Below are 17,800 nucleotides of genomic sequence, written 5' to 3' on the forward strand. Positions count from 1 at the left end.
TTCCTACACTGGAGAGATGACTCTGAGTGATGTAGACACTTATGCCGTACCCTGGAAAACTATTTTGGAGGTTGCAGTTCGTGAGCAGCCACCGGTCTCACTTTGTAATTGCTGAAACGAGGAATACGGTCACCATTTTACACCAGGTAAGGCATTTACCTATCACGGACACTACATTTCCGATGAAGGGGAAGTTAAGGCAAAATCAATATTTCACCAGTTGTAGTCTTCGGGGTGCTGAGTCGAATGGTCTTGGTCCGAGAAAGCTGAGACGCTCCCTTCCTACTTAAATCCCAATCGAACTCGCACACTTCCACCGAAACTGGGTGACTGCGCCCTACTAGATGGGGATTTGTATGCAAATTGTCACTAAAAGCGCCATTTCGTTCTTATAAAAGCACGGATGAACGCGATTGGCCCATATGTTGTAGTCTTTTGGACGCTGAGTCGACTGGTTTTGGTCCGAAATGGCTGCGATGCAGCGTTCCTCCTTTATTCCCAATCGAACATGGTTGAACAAGCGGTCATGTGCTCCTGCGTACACCAGTCACCTGGTCACCATGCCTGCAGGGTACAACTTACTAGCCTGTTTGACCTTTTTTGGGTGCAGTCCTGTCACTCGAGTTGAACTCGAGTTGAACCTTGGTGTGAAAGTTGTCGCCTGCTCCAAAACTCGGGCCGGATCTCCTTCATGGAACTGTGTTCTCTGGCAAAGTAGGTAGGTAGTGGAAAATGTGTTGCACCAAGCAAGCCCGAGCATACGCAACCGGTTGTTGTTTCGGAAGTTTGAGGGCTTTTCCGGGATATTCATCATTTTGAAGACGGGGCAGATGCATTATTCGCATTTATTGACCAGAATATGATTCATGTCATGATCAAGTACACAAGGTAGGAGGAAAAACAGAAAATTGGAGAGGAGTCTACTTCGAGCGATTTCATGGCATTATTTTCGCAACTTGTCGCAAGAGGCGTCCTCTGCTCCCGCAGTAATCTGTCGACAGCCATTCAGCTGGATAGGAATGGACGCGATATAATCGAGTAAAATTCCTAGAAATAGTTTCCAGGAATTACTCTGCTACTTGAGCTTGAATCACAACGATGGTCTCCGGACACGATGTCGAACGGAAATTATGTTTGCTACGAGTCGCAACAATTCTTTCTCATTTCGCTCGTAGATGTATTTAACACAGCAGTCAATGATTGACCAACCTTGCTCAGAAAAATCCAGCAAGTTGGCGAAGCGGCAGCAATTTCAAGGGTCATAGACTGTCTTTCCAGTTTACTTGCCTGCAGTCGGCTTTCAAATTCTGAAATTCTGAAAATTCTGAGTGTCAGTCCTAGTTCTACCGATTCGCTGGCGTCTTGCCGTCTTTAGTATTCGCTTTCCTTGTTCTCTCTCAGCTCAGTCCCGTCAGACTACTTGTCTTAAGCGGCCAGAGATTATAGTTTGAGTAGGCGAGTATTATATTCTCACGATGGCTCGTTTCTCGACCAGACAAAAGACGCCATCGCCCAGAGTGGCAGCTCAACCTTCGGATACAGAACGCAATGTACGTGTGCGGCGAAAGCCTGTTCGTCATCAACCGCCCAGAACTCCAATACCCCACTCGGATTCTGTTGTCTCCGACATTGCACCGTCAGTTTTTTCTGCCGCCGCCTTGAATGCGGCCCCTGATCCCGGGGCTGCAACTCAAACTTCGGCTGCAGGTAGTAATGCGCGCGCGAGGCCTAATCCTGTTTGTCGTCAACCAACCGGGACTCCATTATCTTCCTCCACAGCCTCTGTTGTCTCCGACGTTGTGCCATCAGTTTTTTCTGCCGCCGCCTTGAGTGTGGTCCCTGATGAACTTGCTTCGGCTGTTTCTCAGGCCGTCGGCACGGTCCTCCAGGCCCTGATGGAGCGAGTAGAGCAGTTGGAATCTGCTGCAGCCGTCGTGCTGCCTGTCAACTCCAGCTCCGTTCATGCATTGGGCCATCTGCCGGCTGCTCGTCCGTCGCTCTCTGTACCTGCTAAACTCCGCGGGCAAATTTTACGCGGCGAGTTTATTGATTTCGACGATCTCCCGGACCAGCTGGGTGTGGAGCCCGATGTGGTCCAGCTAGCGGTGGGGCCAACCGCTCTGTCCAACTTGTACAGAAGCCAACTCAGGCCCAGCGCCGCCATGTCAACGATGTAGCATCATGGCTCGAGGCGTTAACTGTCTACACGAGAGTAATTGTCGCGGCGGCTCCAGATAGGGCAAATGATTTTCTGGCATATCAGGCCACTATTCTGGATGCAAATAACTCGTATCATGTGGACGCATGGCTAAGTTATGACAGGCATTTCCGGCGCGCCATAGCCTCCCAACCACCGTCGTACGACTGGGCTATCATCGACTCTAATTTGTGGCAGTCGTCATTCACCAGCCGTGGTCGCCCGCTGTTCGCACTGTTCTTTGGCGCACCCAGTGGCCCAGGCCCGGTGTCCCTTTAGACCAGGGCCTCCATCCGTCGGCGTTGGGAGTGGAGGTCCGCCACAGTCCAGCGCGCCAACCCATCTTGGGAAGCCTATCTGCCGCAACTTCAACAGGGAGCAGTGCAACAACTCATTCTGCTATTGTGCCCACGTGTGCCTTCAATGCCAAGGGAAGCATCCAGAAGTCAAATGTGGCAGGGGACAGTCCGCCAACTCAGCGTCTGCTCCGTAAACATTCTGTGGAGACCCTCATTAATGTTAGCCGATTAGCCGGGCTCCTTAACCGTCATTCTGATCACTACTTCTATCACTTTGTGTTGCATGGGTTTTGTCACGGTTTCACAATAGGCCATTCTGCTGCTATATCTGGTGTTCATAGTTCTCCCAATCACCTGTTGGCTATCCGTAATATGTTTCTTCCTATTTGACCGAATGTTGTGAAGCTGGGCAAACAGCAGGTCCATTTCCGGAGCCACCCTTTCTGTGCATGCAGACATCTGGTATGGGTGCTGTGCCGAAGTCCAATGGAAAACTTCGTGTGATACAGGACCTGTCGTCTCCTGATGACAGCAGTTACAACGATGCTATACCACGCGGGCAGTTCAGCCTGCATTACGACTCCGTGGACACTGCAATTGCCGCAATTATGCGACTCGGCAAGGGCTCCCTCTTGACAAAGGTAGATATCTGTAATGCATTTCGCCTGTGTCCCGTCACCCCCTCGGACTGGCATCTTCTCGGCATCCGTTGGAACGGCATGTACTATTACGAGAAAGTCCTTCCATTTGGTCTCCGCCCATCACCATTCATCTTCAACCAGCTGGCAACGGCTATCAACTGGGTCCTTGTCTATGTCGGCTCCTTGCCCGACGCAATGCATTACCTTGATGACTTCTTCGACATCTGCCCACCAAGCTCCTCCCTGGCAGCCAAGCACAAGGCCATCATCTTGGACTTGTTCCAGTTCTTGAACGTACCTGTCGCCACAGAGAAAGTTGAGGGTCCTTCCACTGTCCTCACTTTCTTTCGGTTTGGAGCTGGACACCGATCGCTTGGAGGTGCGTCTGCCTCGGACCTAGCTTCTGGCCGTACGTCGTTCAGTCTCTACCACCTTCGACAAGATTTGCGTTCTCAAATGCGAACTCGCCTCACTCCTGGGCCACCTCTCGTTCGCTTTCCCAGCAATTGCTGCCGCCCGTACACTCTTATGCGGCCTGTATGACCTCGACAAGGCCACATCTGAGATGTCATCTCACCGAATGCTGCACCTCTCAGCCTCAGTCAAGGGCGACCTGAGCTGGTGGCACCAGACTCTGTCAACATGAAACGGAAAGTCATTTTTCACCTGCTGGAGAAGTGGATGCCCATCGCTGACCTCCAGTTGCAAACTGACGCAAGTGGTACCATTGGATTTGGAGCCTTCTTCAATGGTCGCTGGTTCAGAGGTGACTGGTCTCTGCAGCAACTGGAACTAAGCGTTACCTACAAGGAGCTCTACGCCATTGTCGCGGCCTGCGCCACACGGGGGATAGAGTGGCTGTGGCTGCGTGTGGAGTTTCAGTGCGACAACCAAGCTGTCGTGGAGTGCCTGAAGACTGGCACGAGCCGGTCTCCTGCAGTCATGGCACTCATCCGCACCCTGTACTCAATGTGTGTGAAGCACAATTTCCTGATCCGAGCATCGCACCTGCCAGGCATTTCCAATATCATCGCTGATGCCCTGTCCCGAAACAAGATGGATGCCTTCAGGACCTTTGCTTCTACAGCTGCGGAGTGGCCTGACACCATGGTCCAGCCGATCACTGAGTAAGTGCAAAGACATTCACTTAGGATGCAGATAGCGTTCCCTGTCGATCCTACTGCACAATATTGGTCTGTCTTTATGCCTCTAGTGTGTCCCATATGGTGCAGTGGTATGTGCAGTCGATTTCCAATCGAGAGGTTGCGGGTTCCATTCCCGACGATGATGGTCGCACACGTCTTTCTTCTCTTTCTTGGACTCTTCCTGACTTTTCTTTCATTCTCCTGGGTGGTTACCAACAGCCAGTGTATGCCGGAGTATGTGGTGTGGTGTGTCCACCGTGTGTGTGTAGAAAAAAAAGAAAAAAATGGAAAAATGGAAAAATAGGGATTCACTGGCCAGTAAAAGTCACTTTGAACAGCTGTGTGGTGGATACCAGGCTAAAAATAGTGGCGGTCAATTCATCAGCCTTGCAAGCTGTTGAATGGTTTAATCCCAGCACAAGTTGCTATGTCTAACTCAGCTGTTCGCTATCATCGCTTCCGCGATGGGCATGTCTGAGGTCTGAGTACAACGCTCTTGTGCAATACATACTTACCATCTATATTGGTTGTTATCACCAGCTATCTCCTCTGGCCCTAATGGGAATGTCGGCATGGGCACTCATTCGTAACTGGCCTCTCGCGCACTACTATTAACCCTTTGTGCGCTCAACGAGCGATTTCGCTCGTTTCAAATGCGCGTCACATTTTTGATCGTCGCGCTTGACTGGTTTACCGCATCGCGCCGAGACTTCACCACCGCGTAGCTGAGAAAATTTCCGTGACGTAGGTACTAAACATGATGTAGGTCGCCACTAAATTTTTTTTGATAGCACGCTTTCAAAGAGCCTTTGCAATTATGTCAAAATTAGAATTTGGACTTATCCAGCGATGGATGCAGACGAGGCTCTTCGCCTAATACAAGACGCGGACCAAGCAGATCTCCCAGTAGAGGATATCGCTTGCTCTTCAGGCGAAGAGGTAGGTGACTCGGACAACGATTTTATTTCGTCTGACGAGGAAGATCGCCTGAATGACGATCTCTTTTTCGACTTGGAGCAAATAGGATCCGATTCGGCTGACGATATCGCTATTCCTGTTCCCGTCGCTGCTCGCTGGACGAGGCAGAGGCCAAGCAGTACGTGTACCCGCGCGTGGAAGAGGGCGAGGACGTGGAGCTGCGACAGGGCGAGGACATTGAGCTGCGACAGGGTGAGGACGTGGAGCTGCAAGAGGGCAAGGACGCGGAGCTGCAAGAGGGCAAGGACGAGGACGTGGTATACAGTACGAAAATTGTAGTGGCTATGATGATGTTGACCAGCTGCAAACCAATACACCTGAGTTCAACATAACTGGCACTGGTTTGAATCTACCTGATAATTTCGCTCCAACATGTGAACTTGATTTCTTCAAACTATATTTCCCGGACGAAGTTGTGGATTCAATTGTCAAGTTTACAAATTTGTATGCGCACGAGCACATCGCTGAAAAAAGACGTACCAGACGGCTGGTGTGTGGAAGGAGACCGACCGTAATGAGTTTTACGGCCTCCTTGCATTTCTCTTCTTCCAGGGATTTCATCCTCTGCCTGCGACGAGGGACTACTGGCGCGTTACGTCGTTGTACAACGGAAACTATGCACGCTGCATGATTCGAACCTACCGGAGGTACTTAGCGCTGATGTGCTTCATCAAGATTGTGGACTTCAGGGCAGAGGATATAAATGATCGACTTCGTAAGGTGCGATACCTTCACGACCATCTGCAGGCGGCCTGCACGCGTTTGTTCATCCCTGGCAAGTGCGCTAGTGTTGACGAGCGCATGGTCAAGTGCAAGGGACGCACTCCTTTTACGCAGTATATTCCCAAAAAGCCCGTCAAATGGGGCTTCAAGGTATTCGCTGCCTGCGACGCCCAAACCTCCATTGTTGTAAACTTTGAAGTTTACACAGGCCAGCAACCTGGAGGTGAAAATGGCCTGACTCATGCTGTGGCGATGCGGCTGATCAGTGACGTGCGCGCCGGAAGTGTGATTTACACGGACAATTTTTACACTTCCGAAACCCTGGCCACATCTCTTTGTACCAAGCAAATATCGTTGGTTGGCACCGTCCGCGCGAACCGCACTGGATTTCCAGCCGTATTGCGGACCGACATGAAACAGTTCGAGAAACATGCAGAGCGAGGTGCAACACGCTATGTTCGCAACGGAGATCACCTGTACCAGCAACGGAAGGACAAGCGGTGTGTGTCAATGTACAGCAACATACATCAGGGCCATGAGCATGACACAGTAACAAGAAATGTCAAGATTGATGGTGCACACCAGCAAATGGAAGTGCAGAGGCCAATGTGCATCAGAGACTACAACAGCAGCATGGGTGGAGTCGACACGTTCGATCAGCTGATCGAAACGCACCGTGTGCTTCGCAAAACGAAGAAATACTGGAAGAGTCTCTTCTTGGATATGGTTGACGTGTGCGCTGTCAATGCATACCGCCTCTTTCACTTGTGGCAGAGCCAGCATCCAGGGGTGATAAGTCGACGATGCAACTTGCAGCACTCGGATTTCCGCTGTAACCTCATCCGGCAGCTGTCATCGATTGATGAGCATGCACCGCCACCGAAGCGCTCGTATTGCCCAGTGCCTGTTCCGCAGGATGTCCAGGTTCCTGTTGCTCAGCTTCACTTACCTGGAGCGAGGAAAAGGAAGAACTGCAGAAACTGCACAGAAGTGGGTAACAAGCAGCACCAGTGTGTAACCTACTGCACTACGTGCGATGTTCACCTCCACATCACGAGCGACCACGACTGCTACGCCGCTTACCATGCACGCCACTTCCCGTGAAGGATATCTTATCTCAGTGCTGTGAGTTTCTATCTTGTCTACTGTATATTTGTACATAAAAGTATGGTTTCATTTCCTTCCTATGGTGCGCTCTGTAAATAACGCGGCTATACACTTGATTATGACAATATGTGCCTAATATGGCAACATTGGTAACCATGGCAACAATCTCACATAGTTTTTTGGATTCAGCCGAACGATTCCATTCAGAAAAACACAACTTCTAATCACAAATTCTCAAAAACTGTGGAGTTACAGGGGATTATTGTCGGAATGGAAAATTTGGTCATTTTCTCCGAAACCAGTGGACTCACAAAGGGTTAAACTCGCATGGGTCATAAACCGCTCCTGCTCAATGCAGGCCGACCCACCGACTCGAATGGGTCACAGACCGCTCCTGCTCAGCGCAGGCCGACCCACTTGGTCATATACAGCTCCTGCCCTCGGTAGGCCGACCGCACGATTCGTTAACGCGCACTCAATCGAGGCCAGCTACTCTGCCCGACATTCCCATTCTTCCAAACTCACTCTCTTGTCTTTTGGTGTGTCGCGTCCTGCACGCGTGTGTGTCTACTCTATACTCTAGCATGGGAGTAGAATGTTAATCACCATTTCGAAGACGGGGCAGATGCGTTATTCGCATTTATTGACCAGAATATGATCCATGTCATGATCCAGTGCACAAGGTAGGTGTGAAAACAGAAAATTAGAGAGGAGTCTACTTCGAGCAATTTCATGGCATTATTTTCTCACCTTGTCGCAAGAGGCGTCTTCTGTTCCCCCAATAATCTGTCGACGGCCCTTCGGCTGGATAGGAATGGACGCGATATAATCAAGTGAAATTCCTAAAAATAGTTTCCAGGAACTCTACTCTGCTACTTGAGGTTTGATGACAAAGATGGTCTCCGGACACGACGTAGAACGGAAATTATGTTTGCTACGAGTCGCGACACTTCTTTCTCATTTCACCCGTAGATGTATTTATCACAGCAGTCAATGATTGACCAACCTTGCTCAGAAAAATCCAGCAAGTTTGCGAAGCGGCAGCAATTTCAGGGGTAATAGTCTGAAATGTAGTGTTTGCAGTATGAGCATGGCAAGCAAATGCTCTTTATTTTTCCGTAAACCGACAAAAGGTCGCCCTTTCACTGCGTGCAATGCCAGCTGCTGATCTCCAAGATAGTGCTGTCTGCAGCTGTAATTGGTTGTTTCTTTTAAAAGGCACTCTTATAACCCAAGGACTTCCGTTTCTACACAAATTGCCAAAAATAATACCAAACAGGTATGTTTAGGTCAGGTGGAGTCATATGATGCCTCTGGTAATTCTAGGGTAGTTTGACATGTTGGTAGTTCTAGGGTGCTTAACAAACTTAACCAGACTAGGGGTGAATGCAATAATGGATGATGAGGTAGTGCTAATGGAGAAGACATACTGGTGGTCCTCTCTAGATATGATTCGTGCTCTGTTACGTTCGCACTTGAAATGCTCGGGATTGCTAGGAGTAGGATACTTTCTATACAAGCTGTAGGCGTCTCGCTTCCTTTTTAACTGAGCTTTAACAGCGCATGTCAGCCATGGAGGACTTGGCGTATGCTGTCTTGGGGCTGAATAGCACGACCGGGTGGGTAGGAAGAGGAGCATAGACAGTGAAGGATGTCATAAAGTGCTGGAGCAGTACGGTTTGGATCTCCAAACTTCAACTGGAGAGCAGCATGCCAGTTGATATTAGCAATGGATTTATTTAGAGCAACTAGGTGAGTGGAAAGAATGGAGGAGATGTCAAACTGACTGAAGTCAGGTATCTGGAAGGAATGATTGGAAGGGCAGTGTAGTGTCGAGTGCAGGTGGTGGTGAGGTATATGTGGGGATGCACTAACGGCTGAGAACAATTGAGTGGTCCGACTGACCGAGAGGGGCTGAGGGGCGAGGATCGCAGATGCCGGCCGCTGTGTCAGTGATCATCAGGTCCAGGGCAGCTTCATTGCCTTTGTGGGAGCGGTGGGTTGAGAATGTGACGTGTTGCTGCAAGGAAAACATGCCAAAAAGACATGAAAGGTGGTGGCCCGCAGTGTCTGTTGTTGTTCCATACCAGGTGGAACATTTGGCATTGGAATATCCCATGATGAGGACTGGCGAGCCAGGGGTCCGTATTTTAGTCAAGCAGCTTTGAAATGAGGCGTAGAAGTTATGTATCACCGACGGGTCGGTGGACGGTAGACAGCCGCAATTTGGATGGGCTGCTGGCGCGTGGGGTAAGCAGAGGTTGCAGTGGATGGCGATATCTCTACCCAAGTAGCTTCGAATTGCGGAAGATTTAGGTCTGTACGGTGGGTAATATGACCAAATGCACTTGATTTTCTATTATAGCAACACCGCTATAGGCCAGGAAGTCGTTGTTGGTAATATTATTCTCTGAGGTGGGTAGACCCCTTCGAAAACATTCATGGCCTGGGAAAGAGAGGGACATTTGTGGACAAAACCAGGTTTCAGTTATGCAAACAATGAGTGACAGCTGGTCGTGAGCAGGTCGGATAGCTCAGCAGATTTGTTTCTAAGGGAACGTGCATTGATACAGGCTACGGGAAAGAAGGCTAGGTGCGTTGGACGATAGAAGGGTGTTGCGTTAGGGTCAAGTTGAGGTGTTGGTTTACTCATTATTCAGACTCAGCCTGGTCACTGTGGAACCTCCATTTCTGGATACTAATTTTGTCAGGCCAGAAAACAGGTCCTTGGATCCTTTTTACACAGTTCTCTCCCACAACCAAGTGGGCATAAGCTGTACCAAAGTACCGCGATTCTGAGATTGAGCAGTGAAAACTTCGACATCTTTCTTTTTGCACCACAGTTCAATTGAGGCAGCATCATGTACACGGTCTACATTGCCAAGGTAGAAAGCCGTGCGCTTCACCCGCTCCATGCCCTGAAGGGCAGTGTGCTTGGTACGGGCTGGCTCTTTTGTGAACTGGCTTGTGATAATGCGTTTCAGGGGACTACTGGTAGTGTTGGTTTCGGCTTGTGCAGTGCGGCGGCGGTGTGGGTTTTGCCACCCATTGTCGCTCATGCTTGTATGTTGTGTTTGAGATTTGGTGGGCAGTTCAGGTCTGGCCGTTGGGGTACTGCTTCTTGTAGTAGTACGTGTGCTACCGTCCGTGCTGGTGTGTGTGCCTGTTGGTGAGGCAGCTTAACTTGCAGTGCTACTGTACAATTTCCCTTGGTCCGTGCAGGCTGGGGACGCTACGGGTATGGGATTTGTGGACTGCATTCCCTCTACTTCTTCCTTTAGTTGGGCAACTTCTATCTTTCAGGAGGAACTGTCTTTCGGGGTTACAACCTCGGCAGTGGAAAGTGTATTTTTTTGTAGGGAGTACTAAGTCATTGGGGAGAACTAACTTACGTGGAAATATGGTAGTAAAAACATCAGCAGTATGGTGGAGTCAAGAAACAACATTCAAGCAACTACAATATCATAAGCGAGAAGGCCTTTCACCCGTGAGAACATGTAGTTTGTAACATAAACAAACAAGGTAAGATCAAACGAGAATCATTCAATAGGCTATCTTGAAACATGCAAATAGGCGAGTGGCGACAACAGCCATCATCAGACGACAGATACTGAAACCAGACTAATCATTATTAACCCTTTATGGACCGATTACATTAGTGCGGAAAATGCGGTAACTCAAGAACAGCCATGATTTGTTATACAGAAGTTGTATCCAGATCAGTTTACATGGACAAAACTTTCATATAAAAAAGACTAGACCGAATTCGTATTTATGAAAGTTGCCAAAGTGAAGCATTGAAAAACCTTTGAGTTCTATTGAGAGTGAATGCACTGTTGTGTGTGCAATGTTCAGTGAGATTTTTCGCGAACTTTTTTTACTAGTGAGGTACGTAGATTTTATGCTCGTTCATTCTGCATGCATCTCAGCTGTGGATTTGTCGAAAAAAATCGAAAAATGATGAAGATCGCCCACTGAAATCCCCGCTTGAAGTTTCAATAAAACTGTGCAATTGCCCACGAGAGAGCTTGGAAGCTCAGGGCCGTACGCTATGCTTTTTTTGCCTTGATGACCTAGGCAAAAAAAGCATACTTCCTCCGCCCAGGCAAAATTTTCGCTTATCTCCTTCAGCCCACTGACAGGTATCTGACAGGTATTTTTTACATCTTGTGCACTTCACCATCACACAAATCTGCTGGTCCAGGCGCACCAGTTCCAAACAAGTCGGCGAAGTCGGCAAAGAGTAAAGAAAAACTCAGAGTAGAGTGCGTTGAAGGCGAGTAAACTCAGTGGTAAAAAAAACACACGAAGTCAGTCACCTGGTCACTGGTCAAGGTGGGTGCTAGCTGCACTGGAGTACAGAGGTGTCATGTTGCGAAAAACCAGCGTGTTTCCGCCACATGATGCGTGTATGGTAAACGCCTGCGAGCTTGAAGTTGAGAAAGCCACTCAGCGATGCTCGCCCATATACGAGTGAATCCCTGGCGATTTGGATGGAGAACGTTTTGTGCTGAATATTTGGTTCGTTGAAAGGCGTCATGGAGAGAAGTAGTCGGATACAAATTATAGTAACCACTGGCACACTGGTAGCAGAGCTGCTCACAGCAAACCAGCTTTGGCTGGTTAAGCCTAGTTCACATTTGACGGGGCGCGACGGGACGCGACGTAAGGATCGACGGGAAGCGACGGGACGGTCTGACGGCGTCCTATGTGAACACCAGGAATGGGAACGCAACCGTACTACCGTACAGATCGGGCAGCGACGGGAAGAGTTGGATCGATCCAACTTTTCATACCGTAGACGGGCCTCGACGGGGACGCAAGCGTACAAAAACGCTGCAAATCGAATGTGAACAGGAGACGGCGTTGTGCGCCGACTACTCCCGATTCATACTTGGACATTTTTAGCATTTCGAACACTGCGCTTCCCATGACTCACAGAATGGCTACCACGACTTGAGTTGAATTTTATCTCATATCACTTATTGTATTTAGGTATAGTTCAGAAGCGTGACAGACGAACTATTCTATCATTTCCTGGGGCTATTATTTTAATGCCACAACTTTCAGAGCTAATTTTTTGGTCTTCATAAAAAACTGGTATTGTGAACTTGATCCCGCTTCTTTGAAGGAGAAATAATTGAAAAGAAGTCCCGAAAAACGAGAAATTAGGTCCGAAAGTCACCCCGTCACTGACCGTGCCTTATGACTCGCGCCGTTCGACGTTGAACGTTGCAACGACTGCTGCATGTCATGTCGTACGAATCGTACAGGATTTTACAGCTCACCCCAGCCCTCCCGACAAGCCCTTACGTCCCGTACCGTCGGCGTTGCGTCGAATGTGAACTAGGCTTAAGAAACACTGCCGATCGTACTCATGAAGGACGTGAAGCGTGTGGAAAAGAGTAGATACGAAATATTTGCGCTTCTGGAAAGTGCGAAGTACTTCCCGACAACAAGTGCTACGTCAGCTGATGACAAAGGACGACTTCTCCATTTTTCGACTTGTATAGTTTATTTTGATGTTCAATGACTCCTCAACTCATTCTGAGTCGCTATAAGCCGTTCTGAGAACCTGGAATTTATCGGTAAATAGTGTAAAGATAAGCGAAAATCTTGCTTGGGTGGAGGAAGTAGTAAATTTATCATTTTTTCTTTTTTTTAAAGACATCACCTGGGATTCGTACCCACACTATCGCCCTGCATGCATCCCCCGATACACTTTGCATACATACTAATTCTTCCAAGTTGCTTCTTGTTATGATCTTGCATTTGAAAGCCCTATTTGAATATTGTGGCCAGCTGTTTGTGGCCAGCTGTCTTAGATGGTACGGTACGGTACGGGACAGATACGGGAGCCAGCAAATATTGTGGCCAGCTGTTTGTGGCCAGCTGTGTTTGATGGTACAGTACGGGACAGATACGGGATAGCGCCAGGCGTGACACAAACACACAAACAAACAAATACCAAACGAGAGAGCTTGGAGGCTCAGGGCCGTACGCTATGCTTTTTTGCCTTGATGACCTAGGCAAAAAACATAGGGATGTTATAACTTTTTCATTTCTCCGAATTTTTTCAATACATGACCTGGGATTCGAACCCGCACTATCGCCCTGCATGCATCCCCCGATACACTTCGCATACATACTAATTCTTCCAAGTTGCTTCACGTTATGATCTTGTATCTGAAAGCCCTATTTGAATATCGTGGCCAGTTGTTTGTGGCCAGCCGTCTTTGATGGTACGGTACGGTACGGGACAGATACAGTCGAGGGTATTACGACACCATCTACCACCTTGATGACCTAGGCAAAAAATTCATAGGGATGTTATGAAAAAAATTTCCAATTTTTTTAAGGCATATTAAACCTGGGATTCGAACCCGCGCTATCGCCCTACATCCATTCCCCAATACACTTCGCATTCATACTCATCCTTCCAAGTTGCTTCACGTTATGATCTTGCATTTGAAAGCCCTATTTGAATATTGCGGCCAGCAGTTTGTGGCCAGCTGTGTTTGGTACGGTACGGGGCGGATACGGGATAGCGCCAGGTGTGACACAAACACACAAACAAACACACAAATACCAAACAAGAGAGCTTGGAAGCTCAGGGCCCTACGCTTTGCTTTTTTGCCTTGATGACCAAGACAAAAAAAGCATAGGGATGTTATAAATTCTTTAAAAAATTCCTTTTTCTTTAAGACATAACCTGGGATTAGAACCCGCACTATCGCGCGCCCTGCATGCATCCCCCGATACACTTCGCATACATACTAATTCTTCCAAGTTGTTTCACATTGTGATCTTGCATTTGAAAGCCCTATTTGAATATGCATTGTGGCCAGCCGTCTTTGATGGCACGATACGGTAGGGGATAGGTACGGGACAGGTACGGTCGAGGGTAATACGACACCGTCTCCCGTACCGTACCGTACCATCAAACACAGCTGGCCACATACCTGCATACAGCTGCCCGCAATATTCAAATAGGGCTTTCAAACGCAAGATAATAACGTGAAGCAACTTCGAAGAATGGGTATGAATGCGAAATGTATGGGGGAATGCATGTAGGGCGATAGTGCGGGTTCGAATCCCAGGATATGCCTGAAAAAAAAATAGGACAATTGAAAAATTTATAACATCCTATGCTTTTTTGCCTTCAGATACGGATAGCGCCAGGCGTGACACAAACAAACACACAAACAAATACCAAATTAAAGCTGTGTGGACCCTGGCTAACGCCAGACGTTACTGAAGTAACGTCTTCTGCATAGCTACGGGAATTAAAGCTGTGTGGACCCTGGCTAGCGCCAGACGTTACTGAAGTAACGTCTTCTGCATAGCTACGGGAATAAAAGGTTAGTATGATCGTGCTAATTAGGCTAGATACAAATATCTTGTGACCTACCGATACAGACCACATTGTGTAACTCATCACGTGCGGCGGATAGGCCTGACGGGTACGATGAGTAGCCTTTCATGCGCCTTGAGAACACATCCCAATGTCTTGTCACATACCAAACACTGCCGTAAATTGCGTGAGAAAAAAGTGCTGGTGAAACGCAATCTATATTCTGCGGGAGTGACAGTCCTGCATGTAAGCACATGCCCAGGCTTTTCTTTAAGTTCGCAGTTGTATTTAAAATCCATAGGGTATCACCTGTATAGCATTTGAATACAGGTATTCCTAGATCTGCAAAAGAGGGCAGAGAATACAAAATTTTCGTTATTGGCATTGATTTACGAAGAATCTAGTGAAGGTTTGGAAACTCCACTGTAGCCAATACTTGAATCCATGCATCCTCTACACACACCTTACTGGGCCTTGCCCGAAAATCTGAGCTAATGTATATCAATTGCAGTGTAGCCTAGAGACCGTTACAGAGAGTGTGTACAATGTGTGTGTACAGGATGTATGGATTCAAGAATCTAGTGAGATGTAAAATAGAGAAGAAACACATGAGAACGAGTTATGGAGCAAGGGTCATGATTTGTTAGAGCTACGTCTCGAGTCACTGAATGTCTCAGTAGCCTATCAGTTTTGTGCCCTATTATGGCACTTTCTGACCGTTAATCATCTTGTTACAGTCGTAGATAGTTGCTGCATAACTCGTTCTCATGTGTTCCTTCTCTTTTTTTACATTTTATTACTGGCTCAGTATCCGAGTTTAAATCTAGTGAGACATGTGTTTAACTTCATCAGATGCGGTAGGTGGAAGATATGAAGGGATTGCTTTAAAGACAAACTAGCCCTGTAAACAATGAAAGCTAGTGCACGTGAGTTTCGCATGTGCATCGATGTCTTGCCGTACAAGCAGAAAATCCTGACTTAGCAGTTGTACACTCCAGGATTCCAGTTGCATATTCAAGAATTTAACAAAATCTTCTTTGGGGCAAAGCCGCGGCCCTCTGGTACCTGAAAAGTTCACGATGTAGCCGCTCATGCACCGGAAGTAGGTGGGCCAATAGCAACCTGAGAGAAGTGTTTAACTTTAATGGCAACGTGGCATGCATGAGAGGCTAGTGGGCACTAGCTGCCCAGTACACGAGAACTTTCCGGGCCATCTTGCACTATTGTTGCAGTCTTTGCTGATTTGTTGTTGTGGACCAGTTCTTCTTTCTCCTCATATCGGGCTGTTGTTCAGCAATTGATGCTTTGTGGTGGCTTCAATCGAGTTTCTGTGAGGGCACGGATTATTCACATAATGCCTCAGTGCTGGTCGCATAGCGAAAGGCACATGGTGGCGATCCGTGTGGTGAAACCTCCTAACCTGTCCCTTGACCAAACCATCAAAGTTGGCGAACAAGGTCCACCCAGGGATGAAAGGAGCGGAGCAAAATCGGAAATTTGACCATGTTCGGTGATATTATTTTGGTCATTACAGACATTTAAAGACAAAATGGCGGTGTAAAAAAGGAAACAACATGCTCTTCGATTTTGTTGTAATGCACAAGCAGGTTAGGCAATTTCTCTTTTGCCAGGTCACCGCTGTGTAAGTAATTCATGCATGCATCGCCACAGTACACACTCCCTGCTCCCAGAGCGGGCTTCCAACTCGGGACTTTGTGATTCGCAGGCAGACCCACATCCAGTCGGCCAATGCGCTGGTCTTACAACTGCCCTGTAAAAATTGAAAAATTGACACTGAGAGTGTTGGCATGATGAAGAAATGTAATATCTACACATGCCCCTACGCAAGAGTGCACCACCAGCCAATTAGGACATGTGTCATAAGCATTTTTGTTCCCTTCTTCTCACAATACAACAGGGAATGATTGAAATTTCTAAGAGACTACAATTCTAAAGGTAGAAGTTCAGAGAGTCCCAATACTATGTGATCATGGACTGCCACATAGCCCTGGGAGCAAGTCATGTATCCAGAGTCTGTAAGAGACTTATAGTCTTTTGCATTGTTGTCGTTTACCTGACACTCTGGTCCAATGAAAAGAATTAGTATCCACAGGACCAGGTACATACTTACCAACCCAGCCAAAGCAGATTATTAACCCTTTGCATGCTGAGCCCCTTTTCTCCAATCCACTGGCCGTCCAGCGCACTGACTCTCTTGGTGGAGTATGCACTCACAGCTCCGAACGAAATTTATTCTGATTTTACTCAACCTTGATGGATTTTCATCGTCCTGGGCTCGTTGGAAAGACCAGGACCAAGCGAATCCATCCTGGCAGCTCTCAGCTCCATATACACATCAGGGCCACATCCAGGTTCTCTCCGAATTACTCCACCGTGCCTCGGAACGGCACAACAACTCAATTTCACATTCTTGTTCGGCTTCTTGCCCAAATTCAACAGATTTTCACAATTCAAACTGCGCTGCAAAGCTCAGATCCAAGCGCTTCATTTTATGTCCATCACGCATGCGCCGTGCCAAAAGGGAAATCCCCTGGCACGCTCTGCAACAAAAAGAATTTATGAACAAAACAATTCGCGTTCACTCTGCATCTGGGCCATGATTTCCGTGTTCATCTTGTCGCCGCTGAATGAATTCTTATCCTATCACGAAGAACTTTATACCCCCGGAAAGATGAGGTGAAGATCTTTCCAACAGTGTATTGATTGTCGCGATGCATTTATGTTTGACGAAGTTACGAAAGTTTGTACACTGGTCTATGCACTGAGATACAGTGCGCGAATTTTTTGCGAGTTAACTCGTACGTAGTGGATCAGGTCATGCATAAAGTGCGAGTTAACTCGTACTCAGCGCGCAAAGGGTTAATAATGCAATGAATAAAACTATACGCACCCTCATATCCCATTCTAGCAACGAATATATTGTTCCAGAATTTGATATTATCTTCAGTCACGAGTTTCCATCGACAATTGTGACCAGAAAACGTTCTGGATCTATATATTCGGTGCTATGATTGTGATATGGGTGTGCCTGTAGTTTTATTCATTGCAATATTAAAGATTATGGCCTCTATGTCACCTTTTCAAATTAATGGCCTCAGATGGAGAGCCAAGGTTTAATTTATATAAAGAGAAAGACCAAGGAACTACAAGTTATGTATACTGTCCACTAACACCACATGTCTTTGGGGTTTCGTAAAAAAAGTGGAGAAATGACGAAAATGAAAAGAAATGTTTTTTCGAGCGCGTTCACTCTGCACTTCATTCATGATTGTGGGGATCATCTTCTCAAATTTTGTTCAAACACTTGTTTGGCGGTCTTGTTCAAGTAGCCGGCG

At 47.5% G+C, this 17,800-nt stretch overlaps 1 protein-coding gene across 1 annotated transcript in view; it reads right to left on the bottom strand.

Moving 5' to 3' along the window:
• Window positions 1–17,800, bottom strand: part of LOC135825815 (uncharacterized) — a gene marked incomplete at its 3' end in the record, with an annotated part of 182,048 nt that overhangs the window by 36,851 nt on the left and 127,397 nt on the right. Inside the window, 1 exon segment of the mRNA XM_065338440.1 lies at window positions 14,502–14,786. Coding sequence (XP_065194512.1) covers window positions 14,502–14,786 — 285 coding nt within the window.

The sequence above is a fragment of the Sycon ciliatum genome, chromosome 10 (genome assembly GCF_964019385.1).
Source record: "Sycon ciliatum chromosome 10, ocSycCili1.1, whole genome shotgun sequence".
In the NCBI taxonomy this organism is placed as follows: Eukaryota; Metazoa; Porifera; class Calcarea; order Leucosolenida; family Sycettidae; genus Sycon; species Sycon ciliatum.